Below are 15,204 nucleotides of genomic sequence, written 5' to 3' on the forward strand. Positions count from 1 at the left end.
GCAGAAAATTAAATTACACCATGCCGTCGGAACTACCGACGACCGGGATACACAAAAAGCGCAAAGATAAGGACAGGCATCCGAGGCCCAGAACTGACGACGAAGCCTCTTCTAGGCCAGTCGCCGGTTCTCCGGTTTTCAGCGAGGTGCCTTCGCAGCCCCTGACGACCGCTTCTTTGGAACCACAGGCCGCCTCTGACTCCCATGTGAAGATGGCTGGGCCTTTGGATACACCAGATTTACGGCCTACCGAGACTAACCCTTCAGAGGGATCCGGAGTAGCTGAACAACCCGCAGCTTCAGTGGGTGTTTCTAAAACCCCTTTAAAAACAAAGAAACAACTTCAACATTCACCAGGACAGGTCTCCATGCCTAAGAAACAGATGCTCAAAATGGCCGAAGACTTAATTATTCTGATCAGGGGGTCCCACCCTCCTCCTGATAAAAGGCCTAGACAGGATGCAGACTATGACTCATCCGACCAGGTGTCCATCTCTTCAGATTCATCCTCAGACCAAGGATACTCTTTACCCCCTTATGAGGATTCTGATGCTGAGGAATCAATTCCTTCAGCCTCTCCACCAGAGGACTACTCATTTGGGGAAACCTTACATACCATGAGGGTGCATTTCCATTGGGAGGGCCAGGATTATTCAGAATCCAAGAAAAGGCTCAGAGAGTTCCTTTTATTACCTCAACACAGACCCCTTGCTATTCCGCCAGTGTTAGATATTGTGGATGATGTGTATACTGAGTCCAGCCTAAATCCTGATTCCTTACCTCCAGCCCCAGTTAAACCTGACAGATACTACAGAGTCCCTGACTCTCACAAATTTCTGTACAAAAGCCCTGTTGCTGACCATGAAACTATTTCCCAGGGACCCAAAGGGGTTAAGGCATCATCAGCCAAGAATCCAGTTCCCTCTGACAGAGATTCCAGAGCATTAGACAGATGGGGGAAAGAAAGTATATACGTCTGCAACTTTAGCAATGAGAGCCTTAAATTGCCAGTTTCACATGCTAAAATATCAGCAATTTCTACTGTCTCAGTTGAAACAAAAAATGCTTCCAGATTCAGATCCTCCCACTTTTAAAGAAATGCAGGATTTATTGCATGCAGTGGAACGGACCCGCGATGGTGGTGCTGCGGTAGCGTTGTCGCCTCACAGTAAGACGCTGTCCGGTTAGATTCTCAGCTAGAGCATCTTCTGCGTGGAGACATGTGTGAATGGGCATACCTTTATTGAAGGTTGTGTGTCAGGCCTGGCAAGCCGGTACGTAAAAATCAACTGCCAATCATTAGCGGACCGGAGTTCCGCTGTGGCGACCCCTAACTGGGAAAAGCCGAAAGACACAAACAAATTGCATGCAGCTGAACAGGTGGGAAAACATACTTTGCAATGTGGTTTTGACTCTTTAGAGGCCTCCTGAAGAGCAGCCGTTACAGGCTCTGTCATTAGAAGATATGCTTGGTTAAAAGAACATACGTTACCAGACTATGTTATAGCAAAATTATTGGATGCACCTTTGCAGCAGGATGTGTTATTTGGAGTTAAGGCAGAAGAGGTATTAAAGAAAATGGAGGATAAGGAAAAATCTATGCAAACGGTGAAAGATTTCTTACAGGTTCAGCCTCCTAGATTTAGCAGAAATTGGCCAACTAAGAATTGGTCCTTTCCAGTTACAGACAGACCTCAAAGGGGCAGATACAGACGTCCAAGAGGTAGAGGTCAACCACAAGGTCCTTACAGGCCTCGACAATGGGTTGCATCAGGCCAGAAAGAAGGGGAAGACAGGCCCCAACCATATAAAAAGCAGCCCCAATGACTTCCCGCTACAGCTGCCAAACAACTCTCTCTTGGCAGCCCCCTTGGGAGGAAAACTGGCACTTTTTTATCACAATTGGCATATGATCACCAAACACAAATGGGTTCTCAACATTGTATCTCAAGGTTACAGGTTCCACTTTCACACTCTGCCAAGGTTAAAAGGAATGCCAAATCTGCCACCAAATCAATGGGCAGAGGCTCAAAAACAAATTACAGCACTCATGAATATGAGAGCTATTCAAAAGGTACCACCACAGGAACAAGGACAAGGATTTTACTCGAGACTGTCTCTAGTTCCCAGGAAGGTCAAAGCCTGGAGGCCCATTCTGGATCTTTCTTCTCTAAACACTTACCTGGATGTTCCGAAATTCAAAATTGTTGACACTACAGCAGTTTCTTCCCATGCTGGGCAAGAAAGCTTGGCTTGTGACATTGGACCTCAAGGAGGCATACCTGCATGTCCCTATAAGACAAAACTGCAGAAGATACCTCAGATTCATAGCTGGTTAAAGGCAATATCAATTCTCTGCACTGCTCCTTGGCTTATCTACTGCGCCCAGGGTCTTCACAAAGTGCCTGGCACCATTAATTGCATTTTGCAGACAGAAAGAAATTCAAATTTATCCGTACCTGGACGACTGCCTGATTCAAGCAGAGAGCAAGGACATTCTTCTAAAGCATCTGGCGTTTGTAAAAAAAGTTATTAAGTTGTCTGGGGTACACAGTAAACGAAAAGAAATCAAAACTAGTGCCTTCACAAGAGATAATATTCCTGGGTGCCAGCTTGAACACAACGGCCCAGATGGCTTATCTCACGCCAGACAAGCAAGGACAACTGACTCAATACTTTCAATTGATGGCAACAAAGACTCAACTCCCTGCAAGAAAAATTCTGCAGGCCTTGGGTTACATGGCATCTTGCATACTACTAATTCCATATGCCAGACTGCATATGAGGAAACTACAATGGTACCTAAAGAATGTATGGTCTCAACACTGTCAAAGTTTGGAAACAGTTATACCACTAATTCCTTGCCTTCAACAGGAGTTTCAGTGGTGGGCTCAAGCTTGTCACCTCAACAAGGGACAGCCTTTTACTCAACCCACAGCCAGGCAAACACTGACCACAGATGCATCGGATTACACCTGGGGAACACACATGGCAGGCAACTGTATTCAGGGCAAGTGGCCCGCAGAACAAAGGAATCTTCACACCAATCAAAAAAAATGATGCTAGCTGTACAAAATGCACTTATAGCTTTCAAGGACCTGCTGCATCCAGGACAACTACTACTAAAGACAACACTACAGTTATGTGGTACATAAACAAGCAAGGGGGCACTCACTCCTACCCCCTGTGCAGGCAAGCCATGACCTTGTGGAACACAGCTCTACACTATCAAGTTCATCTGCAAGCACAATTCCTGCCAGGAGAGAAAAACACACTGGCAGACGACTTAAGCAGAAACATCATGGATCCCCACGAATGGGAATTGAATCCACAGATATTCCGAGTGATAACACAGAAATGGTGGAGCCTGGACATAGATCTGTTTGCATCCCCAATGAGCTGCCAGCTACAGAAATTCTGCACAAGGAGTTACCATCCACAAGCATGGAAAGTGGATGCCCTCTCATTCAGCTGGAAAAACCTACAAGTCTACGCTTTCCCACCACTACCTCTCCTGCTAAAGGTACTCATAAAAGCCAGGCAAGAAGAGCCAAAGATGATCCTGATTGCACCAGACTGGCCACGCCAGCACTGGTACCCAATCTTAAAGAACTTAGCACAAGGACCACCCTGGATTTTGCCTCAAATCCCACATCTGCCGACTCAGCACAACAGTCAGATACTACACAGCCAGCTAAAGACCTTAAACCTAGCTGCATGGAAGATTCCTTAGTCAAGCAGGCAATGCCGCTCTCCAAAGCTGTTATGGATGTCATTCTGGAGGCCAGAAGGCCTAGTACCAGGAAAGCCTATTCGGATAAATGGAAGAGATTCTGTGCCTGGAACCAAGCACACAGCCTTGACCCTCCTGTTTTTAAACATTCCTCAGATACTACAATATTTAACTGAGATGCTGGACAAAGGACTCTCCTTATTATCCATCAAGATCCACGTCTCTGCCATCTCTGCTCATTACAACACGGATCCACCAATTTTCTCTAATCCTTTGCTAAGACAGTACCTCAGAGGGGCTAAAAACATAAGACCGCCCCGTAGAGCACCTACTCCAACTTGGGACCTCAACTTTGTTTTGGAAAAATTGACTTTACCTCCTTTTGAGCCAGCTAACACAGCAGAATTAAAATATATCTCTTGGAAAACTGCTCTACTCCTGGCAATAACATCAGCACGAAGAGTTTCAGAATTACAGGCACTAATGGCAGTGGAACCTTTCCTCATTTTCCACCAGGACAGGGTGTCTTTAAGAACTAACCCTACATTTATGCCAAAGGTGGTATCCAGTGTGGCTCTAAACCAAACTATTCATTTGCCAACTTTTTATCCAAAACCACAGAATAAAGGGGAGAGACTACTGCATTCCTTGGACATTCACAGGCAGTTACGCTTCTACTTGGACAAAACCAAAGCTTTCAGGAAATCTGAGCAATTATTGGTAGCATATGCTGCAGGAGCACAGGGAAAAGCCGTTTCAAAACAGACTATTTCAAAATGGATAGGACATTGTATACGTTTCTGCTATACACACCATAGGAAACCTGTACCTAGCAGCATTAGATCTCACTCCACTAGGGCAACAGCCACTTCAACTGCCTACCTCAGAGGAGTACCTACCAAGGATATTTTGGAAGCAGCAACTTGGTGTTCTGTGCATACCTTCACCAAGCATTACCGTCTGCCTCTATACTCTAAATCCAGAGCTGGCTTCGCCACTGCAGTACTGCAGGGCCTTATAGCCACCCCTAATGCCTTATAGAACCAGCCACCCAACCTCAGCTTTGGGATTCTACCCAAGTGTAATGACTGCAGCAGTGTAACACGATGAACATAGTACAGTTTTGTACCTACTATAAATGTAGATGTTCAGAGTGTATACACTGCTGCAGTCCAGGTTACCCTCCCTCCTTCCCCTCTTTCTTGCTGGTACGTACCTAAGCCTTGTACCCTTTACTACCTTTGGGGAGTATTTGCTGGTAGCTGAAAGTTGTTGTTTGCTTTTATTAGTATGTTTTATTAGCAATTTAAATTGTCTACCTATTTGGGGGCACCTGACATCTGGGGCAAGAAAAACTGAAGAAAATGGCGTCGGCTGCATCTTGTATACCCCTGCCGCACTGACGTCAGGGAGGAGGCGACAGCAACCGACGCCGGACCAAGACTTTCGAACTCTGGCTGACTGGGGAACCGCCTGACGGCAGGATAACCCAAGTGTAATGACTGCAGCAGTGTATACACTCGAACATCTACATTTATGGTAGGTAAAAAACTGTACTTTAGTTTGTTTGAGGGTGTTAAAGAAGGTTGTAAGGTTGAAGTTTGTAAGTTATGAGTATGTATATAATGGTGCTGGTGAGGGGAGAAGTGGATTGCTCGAAGGATAAAGGCAGGCAGTTGGTCACTAATAGAATCAGGAAGGATGGCTGAGTGTAAAATGTTGTTAGGGTGGGTGGTTAGAATTCAGTCCAGTGTGGATCCTGGAGATTTGGTTTTGTTGGGTCTGGTGATAGTTAGTAAATTGGGTGAAGTTGAAGAGATTGACAGATGTTGCGGGATTTTGGTTGTTAATTTTATTCCAGCCTAGGTTAATATCACCTAGAATGTAGGTCTCTAGGTGGATATTAGTTGAGGCCCATTGGAAGATTTCTTCTAAAGTCGTAGTGCTGTTACCTGGGAGAATATATAGGGATATGATACAGATATTTTTATGAGTATTCATTTGTAGTACTCCTATGACAAGTTCTGTGTTGTTAAACTGAGAAGTGGGATTTGGGTAAGGAATAATGGGGAGTGTATTAGAGAATACTAAGGCTACTCCTCCACCTCTTCTGTTCATGCGGTCATATCTAATAGTTTGGTAACCAGGGGGTAGAATTTCTGAATCAGAGATGTATGGTTTTAACCAAGTCTCAGAGATGGCTACTATGTCTGGTTGGTTCTGGTTAAGCCAGGCATGGAAGTTAGTTGTTTTGTAAACTTTGGGAATTTAGAGTAACTAATTTAAGGCTTTTGAGGCTGGTAGTTGTGGTAGATTTTTGGAGGGATGGTGTTGTTGATGGAACTAGGTCCAGGGTTAGGGTGTATATCACCAGCTTAGAAGTAGGTGGATGAAGAAAGAAGGTAGTAAGTGGTTAGGTTTTCCTTTCGAGTGTTGGGGATGATATGAAAGAGGTTTAGGGAAGTTGTGTTTTGTTAATGTGAGTAAGATCTTTGGTTTGAAGTAGTAGAGGTGATTGGGCTGGACGAATGAGGTCTGAGATGGTGTGGAAGTGAGGTATTGTGAGGATGAGATGGGGGCTGGGAGAGGCGCAGTGGGATATGAGAGAAGGGGGAAAGAGGAGTGGAGGAATAGGAGGTTGTATGGAAGAGTAGAATTAAAGTTAAAGTTAGCAAGGTGTTAGTGGGGATGAGAAGGGTAAGTGGTGAAGAGGAGTTCATAGTGAGATGGTATAAGTTTAGAAGATGGAGTAGAGAAGGAGGTACAATGAAGGGGAGGAAGAAGGTATAGAGTGAAGGGGAGAGGAGTAGGGTATAGTTATATAAGGGGAGTGGGTATTGAGGGGTGGGGGTGAGAAGGGGAGGGGCAGAGAGAGGAGGACTGTGATTGGAGGGGTAGAGGAGGGGAGGTGACTACCGGCAAGAATAAATGTAGGAGTACTGGGGGCGGGTGGGAATTCTAGGCAGGGTAGGGGAGCGTAGTGAGTCCGCAGGGCGAACGGAGTGGGTAGAGTCAAAGAGAGGAGAATCTTGCTGGAAAAAAATCTATGAGAGAGGCTATGGACAATGGCTTGTCCTGCTGTACTGGGTAAGTGTCGATCTAGGGGAAACATTAAGGGCAGGTACAGAGAGTGACTGGTTGGGAGATAGGATAATTAGATTACTAGCTCATGCGATGTAATGTAGGAAAGTAGAATAAGTAAAATACATATCCTGAAGGAGGGCTGACATCTAATGGCAGAAATGGGGTAGTGCCTGGGTGCTAAAGAGTGAAAGATACCTATGGGATGCAGAGAGCTTTATAGGAGGGATGTGGGGGCTTATGGCTGCGAGAGGCTGGAAGCATACACACGAGAGGTTAGTTTACAAGTGGATAATTGTATGAATACAGTTCCAAGGCATGATTAAACTACCTACACAGTGGATTTCTGACTGGGTTTCCAAGGCAGGTAGGTCACAGTTTAACAAAACGGGCAGTTTAGGGCGTTCGTTCAGAGATGGCAGGAGAGCTTTCTTTGAAGTTTAGTAGCAGGGAGGGCTCCTGGGAAGAATGGCTGTAATAAAAGAGAGAATAGAGTTGGATACTATAATGGGAAAGGGGAGGGAAGTTCAGGAGAGAAAGACCGAGGAGGGTATACTGCTGAGAGGAGGAGGAGGAGGGGGGGGGGCAGGGGAGAGAAAAGAAGACAGGATTAATGAGGAAGGTAAAGAGCAGGGAATATCAGATGTAGTAGAAGTGAAGACACATTAACAAATACCACATGCAATTATATTTACAATGCTTAAAAATGTTACTTAAACCAGCTTCAGAACATGCAGGTTCCGGTTGTTATGCAAGCACCATAGACCAGAGTGTGAAGACACTATTAGTAACACGCTAGGAGATCTAGCAAAATGGCATGCCCGGACAATATAGGTGAACCTTTAGAGTATATCAAGTGAAATGAGAATGAGAGCCCATATAACAGTTCTAAAAACTAGTCACTACTACATCTAAACATTTAGCAAAGCACTAGAGCAGAGCGTACTATTAGTAGGGTCAGTGGTTGCAAAAACGCTAGAACTATAGCTAATTTGGTGATAGAACCAGTGGGAAGCAACTCAGAACATCAACGGTGCCCTTAAGCAGAGCCTACAAAGAGCAGGGTCAGTGGGTTACATAACGCTAGAGATATCTATCTATTTCATAGGCATATGGGTGGATTAAACTAAGCGATGCACTTGGGCAGAGTCAGTGATCACAAAACTAAGATATTGCTGATAGAGGAAGCTGTGCTGCTGGTACTGCAGTATACTTTATATAGCACTTTAGATACTTTGGCACTTTACATACTTTAGATAGCACGCGGACCGTTCAAATCAACAGCGTTGAATGTACACTACTGGGTAGTTAGAGGGCAGGTTGGAAAAAGCACGCTGATGCCTGGTGCTAGGCTCAGACATCAAGTTAAAAGCTGGTTGCAAGTCCGACATCAGTTCCAGCTACACTACACAATACAGTTTATGAAAGAATCCTTAACCAAAGATGCAGAACATAACCCAGCAGCAACGTAAGCCATGGAATATCAATGCGCATAAACATCAGCTGAGTAAGCCATGGATTCTCAAAGCACATGCACAACATCTATATAAGCCATGGATCCTCAAAGCACATGAACAGAGACGGACCAGCCGTTTCACACAAGGCACGGTTTAAATAAGGGCAGGAGCAGTAATATCTGCAGCCTTGCCCGTTCCTGTGGAAGCAGTTGTCTAGAACGAAAATATTCATAAATTAACAGTACAATATCTACACAGCAGTATAATCACAACCATATAACCTACCAGTGAGACGAGCAGCCAGCTGCAAGACCGTTTAGGGGATGTGGAGGCTAAGGGGAACAATTCAAAAATGGCACCACTAACACCACCAACTATAAGTAAACTTTGGGAGGAGGCTAGGGAGGGGGGGGGTATGGGAGGACAGGGAACAAGGACTGGAGGAGGGGGAGTGGGAGGTGACGGAGCCAAAGAGAGGAGAATCCTTCTGGAGAAAAATAATCTGTGAGAGAGGCTATGGACAATGGCTTGTCCTGCTGTACTGGGTAAGTGTCGATCCAGGGGAAACACTAAGGGCAGGGACAGAGAGTGACTGGTTGGGAGATAGGATAATTAGATTACTAGCTCATGCGATCTAATTTAGGAAAGAAGAGTAAGTAAAATACATATCCTGGGGGAGGGCTGACATCTAGTGGTGGAAATGGGGTAGTGTCTGGATGCTAAAGAGTGAAATATAGCTATGGGATGCAGGGAGCTTTATAGGAGAGATGTGGGGGCTTATGGCTGCGAGAGGCTGCAAGCACACACACGAGAGGTCAGCTTACAAGGGGATAATTGTATGAATATAGTTCCAAGGTATGATTAAACTACCTACACAGTGGGTTTATGACTGGGTTTCCAAGGCAGGTAGGTCACAGTTTAACAAAACGGGCAGTTCAGGTCATCCATTCAGAGATGGCAGAAGAGCTTTCTTTGAAGTTTAGCAGCAGAGAGGGTACCTGGGTAGAATGGACAGTGGGTTTCTGACTGGGTTTCCAAGGCAGGTATGTCATAGTTTAACAAAACGGGCAGTTCAGGGCATCCGTTCAGAGATGGCAGGAGAGCTTTCTTTGAAGTTTAGTAACAGGGAGGGCACCTGTGTAGAATGGCGTTGAGACGAGCAGCCAGCTGCAAGACCATTTAGGGGCTGTGGAGGCTAAGGGGAACAATTCAAAAATGGCGCCACTAACACCACCAACTATAACGCACACAAGGTCTGTTTTGTTCTTTAAAAGCACTCTGGGTGTGTGCTAAGAGGACTAGTAACAGTGTGTTGTCCAAGAGCTGTCCCATCTTTTGGAAGTTGAACTACAGTGTTGAAAATGTTTCAGATTTCTGTATTGGCTCACGTTTTGTCTCTTTGTCTAATGGCTATAAATATGTTTCTAGTAACTAATCAGGAATTCAGTCAGGCCAGCCAGAATGTCTGACCATACAAGCAGAAACTTATTGTAGCTTCTGTAAGCCAAATAGAAGAAAAAACTTTAGTGAGACTTCCAAACTAAATAGTTGAATAAAAAAATGGCTCCTTTGATTAAAAATAGTATCAAAGTGTAACATAATTGTTTTGTTACAATCCAAGCCATTAAGCCATCGTATCATGTCATATAAAAATGAAATGTGGGATAGTACCATAAAAACATTTCTCTTGTATAAAGAGAAGAAGAGGGAGTATTACCAAATCCTAGCAATATGTCTGGACAGTAATGGAGTTAAAGAAATGAGGCATAACAGTGGGGTGTTGCTAGAGAAGACTGATGCTAAATAAATAAACAATACAGAAGTGGAACTAAGGGTCACTTTTGGGATAGGTGCAATAAACTGCTGGCATCGATCTTGATAGTAAACATGGAATGAAGTAAAATTTTAACACAAGTCCTAAAAGAGATTGAGATTCAAGACATAAGAATCAAAATGTCAACTGGAAGCAAATGTGTATAGCTACAGTACTAGATGTTTCATTATTACTGAGTATTGGAAGATCAGTGCTGTGACACACCAGTTAAACATGCACATTTTGTTTTAAAACTTTTAGCAGGAAAGTTGAAAACTGTAGTGCTTAATTGTGCATTATTTATTTTTTTTACTCATTTGTGTACCAAATAGTAGTTATTCAGGCTGTTATCTGAAGGCCTTGTGTAAAGATGCTGTGACTAATTTGCAGCATTCAGAATGGAAATTGGTCTTCATCATGTATTGGCTTAACTTTTCTGTAGTGTACTTGTTCTGCCTTGAAATTAATTATGTGCATTAATTCTTTGTGTTTTAGCCACCAGAAAGACAAATTGTGATTGGAATTTGTGCCATGGAAAAGAAATCAAACTCTAAACCCATGAAGGAGATACTTGAACGTCTTTGCAAGTTTAAGTATATTACTGTTGTGATATTTGCCGAGAATGTTATCCTAAATGAACCAATTGAAAACTGGCCTGTTTGTGACTGCCTTATTTCTTTTCATTCCAGAGGTAATTGGCAGTATGTTTAGATTAATGTTAAATGACTGATGCCCTGCGAGCCTTTGGTTAATGTGTATATACATTTATTAGTGTAGTATAATTTTCTTGTAAAGTTCTTGTGAAAGAATGAATTGCAGTTTTTTTCCAGTACTAATGTAATTCATGTTTTAGGTTGCTGACATGGAGAGATCTAGCGCTGGAATGATAAAAATTAGTGAGGATTTTTTTATAAATCTACACCTGCCTTCTTGAAATAGGACTCCAGAGAAATTTTTCTTTCACAGTCTGGGGTTTGTCTACATCAGTATCTGCATGACAGTGTCATTTTTGACATCACAATTTGTAGTATAGGTAGGTGGTTTACTATTTCTTAGGTCTTTATTTTGTTTTTCTTTTAATGCTATAATCCTCCTGTTCATTCATCTGTCACATGCCTCAGCAACCTGGGCCTTCTTTAGAACACTCCCATATCTTCTTCCCTTTTTTTAGGGAATGAGCTATATCATACTGTTTAATGTATTGACAAGCTTTATCAAAGAGAGGTCTAGCAGGCAAGAGAACATAACTGGAAGGCCCGGTATGTGACTTCATCACTTCTTGGCAACAATGGTTATGTGATACACTATTTAAAACACTAACTTATAGGAGCATAGGAAAATTGCTAGGTAAGTGATCACAAGTGCTATAACAGTCTTAGACATGCACACTTTTAGATGCACGTAAAAAGTTCTTGCTTCCCTTTTATGAGTTTTTAATTGTTCCCATCTCCCAAATTAAGCAGGGCCATACATAGACCTGCTGTAAATTTGTGTCTGTCCATACAATCATTAAGACTAAGCTTAAAGACAACGTAGTATTTTGCTTGACTTGTAGAGGTAACTGATTCTATAGGCTTGGGAATACATTGAGTTGAAGAACCTTATCGCTTCAGCAAGTCTTGTTCATCTGTTTGTATAACTTTAGGTCCTTAGTATATGTGTTTGTAGATCCACTGGTTTTGCAAAGAAATAAAAGGTTAAATAGGATTGTATCTTTCATGGCTTGAAGTGAGACCCATGTCTAATCAAAGCAGCAGGTAGGCTACCGAGTGTAAGGAGAGTTTTGCCATTTCATTGGGATATTTGAAGGATTTAAAGCCCATTTTTTTTGGGGGGGGGGGTGGGTGTTAAAAAAAAATCCAGACCTTTCTATTTGAGTAGTATGGTTGGATTTGTAAGTACCAAAGGGGACATTGTATTTGATGATGGGTCTGATGAGAGAAGACTAGAGTGTTAAGATGACTTTTTTGGATGTTGAAAATATTCCTTTGGAAATTAACAGGACCAGAAAAAAGATTTCCTGACTGATAAATGAGAGAGTTGTCTACATAAGTACCCCAGTCTCTTACGGCTGTTTTGTTTGAGGAGTAGTACCCTTTATAAAATATGAGATGAGAACAGCTTTTTTTTTTTAAACTATGCCGTGCTGCTCATTCTTTTTGTATTTAACTTGAAATGGTTTTCAGTACAGAAGCGTAACTGAGTCAACTAATGTCCTTCCCCCTCAGCTGTTCAAGTAACCCCCCCTGAGCTCTTCCATTGAAGAGCAAAACAAAAAATACTTTACTGTAAATAATTATTTTAACTGTAGCAAATTGCTTGATACAGTGTGGTTTAGACTATACATGGGAGTGCTATAGTGCTGAGCTTTGACCTCAACTGCAGTTTTACTTTTAGAAGAGATTCGGATTGTCTGATCGCATCCCAGTGGGGAGGGTACTGGCAGTTTTCAGTACTTAGGATAAGCTGGATAGCCAATTTGCAATCCAGGGGATACAGTTAGTCTAACTTTTCAGTCATACTAGTACGGGGAGAGTGTCAGAAGCTTTGGACAGACCAAGATAAGCAACATGAACAGAGTGACCATGATCCACATTCTCTGCAACCTTTTTAAAAGAAGTTTACTAGGTTCAGGTGACAGAACCTGCCTTTCTTAAAATTAAACTGAATGGGGTCTAGATCAGTTAATTTGCCTATGAATGCATAAACGAGTTCTTCCAGGATACATTTCATGACTTTACATATAGGATTGGTGAGGCTGATGGGCCTATAATTACTTGGGTGTGTAAAGGAGCCATCCTTGTGTCAAAGAATACAGTGGCTGTTTACCAGGCAGTAGGGACAAACCCTTTGGATAGGCCGAGGTTGAACAGGTTAAGTAGAGGCTGAGATAGTGCATACTTGACTCTGATGAAAGTGCAGCCTGTTGTGTTATCTGGTCTCATAGAGACATTTTTATCCTTTGATAAGGATTATAAGGCCTATTCCAATGCGATTTCAAGGGGAAATACATTTTCAAGGATAGTAGGTACAACAATGTGAGTAGATTGAGTAAAGTTTGCACTAAATCAGTCTATTAATATATTGACTGTATTCTTGGGACTGAAATGTGTGTTGTTGTGTATGAGCTTAGTTCATTGTTAATTATTTTTCCTTAATTTCCTGGTATTATTTGGTGCCACTTGAGAAAACAGGACCTTTGCTATACAGTAATGTTCTTCGTGTTTCACTGTTGCAGTCATTACATTTGGGTAATCTGCTGGCAGGTTGCCCTCAGTCGGCCTAATTAACAAAGTCTTGGGTCCTGTGTTGGTTGCTGTCCCTTCTTCCATGACTTCAGGTCGTCAGGGGTATAAAACATGCAGCTGACGACATTACATCTGTCTTTCTTGCTGCGCGTTGCCCGAAACAAGAAGCAGTTCGCAAGTGCCGGTCGGCCGACTCCTGAAATTTTCGTTTTCGAGTTTCAGAACCAAAGTCTTTAACTAAAAGCTAAGTACCCCATTGGGGTAACTTTTTCTTGCTCCTTACCAATGTCAGTAAAAGTTAATAATTGTATTACTTGTGGGAAGCAAATACCTCATAAGGATTTTCATTTGTACTGTATTCCTTGCCTAGGCCCTGACCACAACGTGCCTTGCTGTCGGTTTTCTGCTAAATTTAATCAATGCACGATTAAACCTCGGTATATTTTTGCTTCTAAATATTTTGGCTCAAGATTTAACTATCCAGAAATGTCATCGGTTAGCAATCCGTCTACTGGAATACCCAAAAAACGCAAAGAAAAAGACAGAGACAGACCGTCGAGGTCCAAAACCGATGACAAAGCTTCTCCTAAGCTAGTCGCCGGTTCGCTGGTACTCAGTGAGGCGCATTCGAAGCCCCCTGATACCTGCTACTTTTGATTCACAGGCCTCTACTGAGACCCATTCGGATCCGGTATGCCGCAAGATACTTTAAGTATTGAACCCGCAGATGTCTCTACCTTAGATAGGTCTGGAGCCGCTGAGCAGGCACCGGCTTCTGAGGGTGTTTTCAGGCCTAAAGATTTGTATATTAAACCAACGCCACCTTCTAAACTAAGGCCAAAAACTACTTCTGTGTCTAAAAAGCCGACACTTGGGCCACATGTACAGGCCCCAATGCCTAAAAAACAAATGATCAAAATGGCTGAAGATTTAATTACCTTGATCAGGGGTACCCATCCCCCTCCTGCTAAGAGGCCTAGGCAAGGCACTGACTATGAATCTTCAGATCAGGTTTCTATTTCTTCTGATTTCTTTTCTGATCAGAAATTATCTATACCCACTTATGAGGACTCTGATGCAGATGACTCCATCCCTTCTGCTTCTCCCCCTGAGGATTTCTCTTTTGGAGAACCTTTGCATACCTTAAGGAACACTTTCACTGGGAGAGTCAGGATTTCTCTGAATCTAAAAAGAGACTTAGGGATATGTTCGTGTTTCACTGTTGCAGTCATCACTGTAGGGTTCTTCCTGCCGGCAGGCAGCCCTCGGTCGGCCAGAATCCCAAAGTCTGGGTCCGGCATCGGCTGTGTACTCACCCTCCCTGAATCGGTTGTGTACTCACCCTCCCTGACGTCAGTGCGCCAGGGGTACAAAGCTCCCAGCCGACGCCATGTTCTCCAGTCTTTCTTGCCGCACAGTGGAAGCAGTTCGCAAGTGCCGGTCGGTCGGCTGACTCCTGTTATTTTTGGTGCTTCATACCAAAGACATTCTTCTTTTCAAAGCTAAGTACCGCGTTGGGGAAACTTTTTTCTTGCTCCAGACTGATGTCAGAAAATGTTAATAATTGTATTTCATGTGGGAAGCAAATACCTCCTAAGGATTTTCACTCTTACTGTATTCCTTGTCTAGGCCTTGACCACGACGTAGCTAGTTGTCTGTTTTGTGCTAGATTTAATCAACGTACTATTAAACGGAGATACGATTTTGCCTTTCATTACTTTGGGAGGCGATTTAATTATAACATGTCGTCGGACACGCTTCCGGCTACCGGAGTTCATAAAAGGCGCAAGGATAAGGATAGGCCTTCGAGGTCCAAATCTGACGACAGTTTACAATCAGAGCCAGCTGCCAGTTCGGCCGTCGTCAGTGAGG

General features: G+C 43.2%; 1 protein-coding gene across 1 annotated transcript in view; it reads left to right on the top strand.

Moving 5' to 3' along the window:
* PPIP5K2 (diphosphoinositol pentakisphosphate kinase 2) overlaps nucleotides 1-15,204 on the top strand; it is a 3,486,936-nt gene that overhangs the window by 161,740 nt on the left and 3,309,992 nt on the right. Inside the window, 1 exon segment of the mRNA XM_044063880.1 lies at nucleotides 10,580-10,775. Coding sequence (XP_043919815.1) covers nucleotides 10,580-10,775 — 196 coding nt within the window.

Source organism: Protopterus annectens, chromosome 2.part2 (assembly GCF_019279795.1).
Source record: "Protopterus annectens isolate FY-2018-M chromosome 2.part2, PAN1.0, whole genome shotgun sequence".
Classification (NCBI taxonomy): Eukaryota; Metazoa; Chordata; order Ceratodontiformes; family Protopteridae; genus Protopterus; species Protopterus annectens.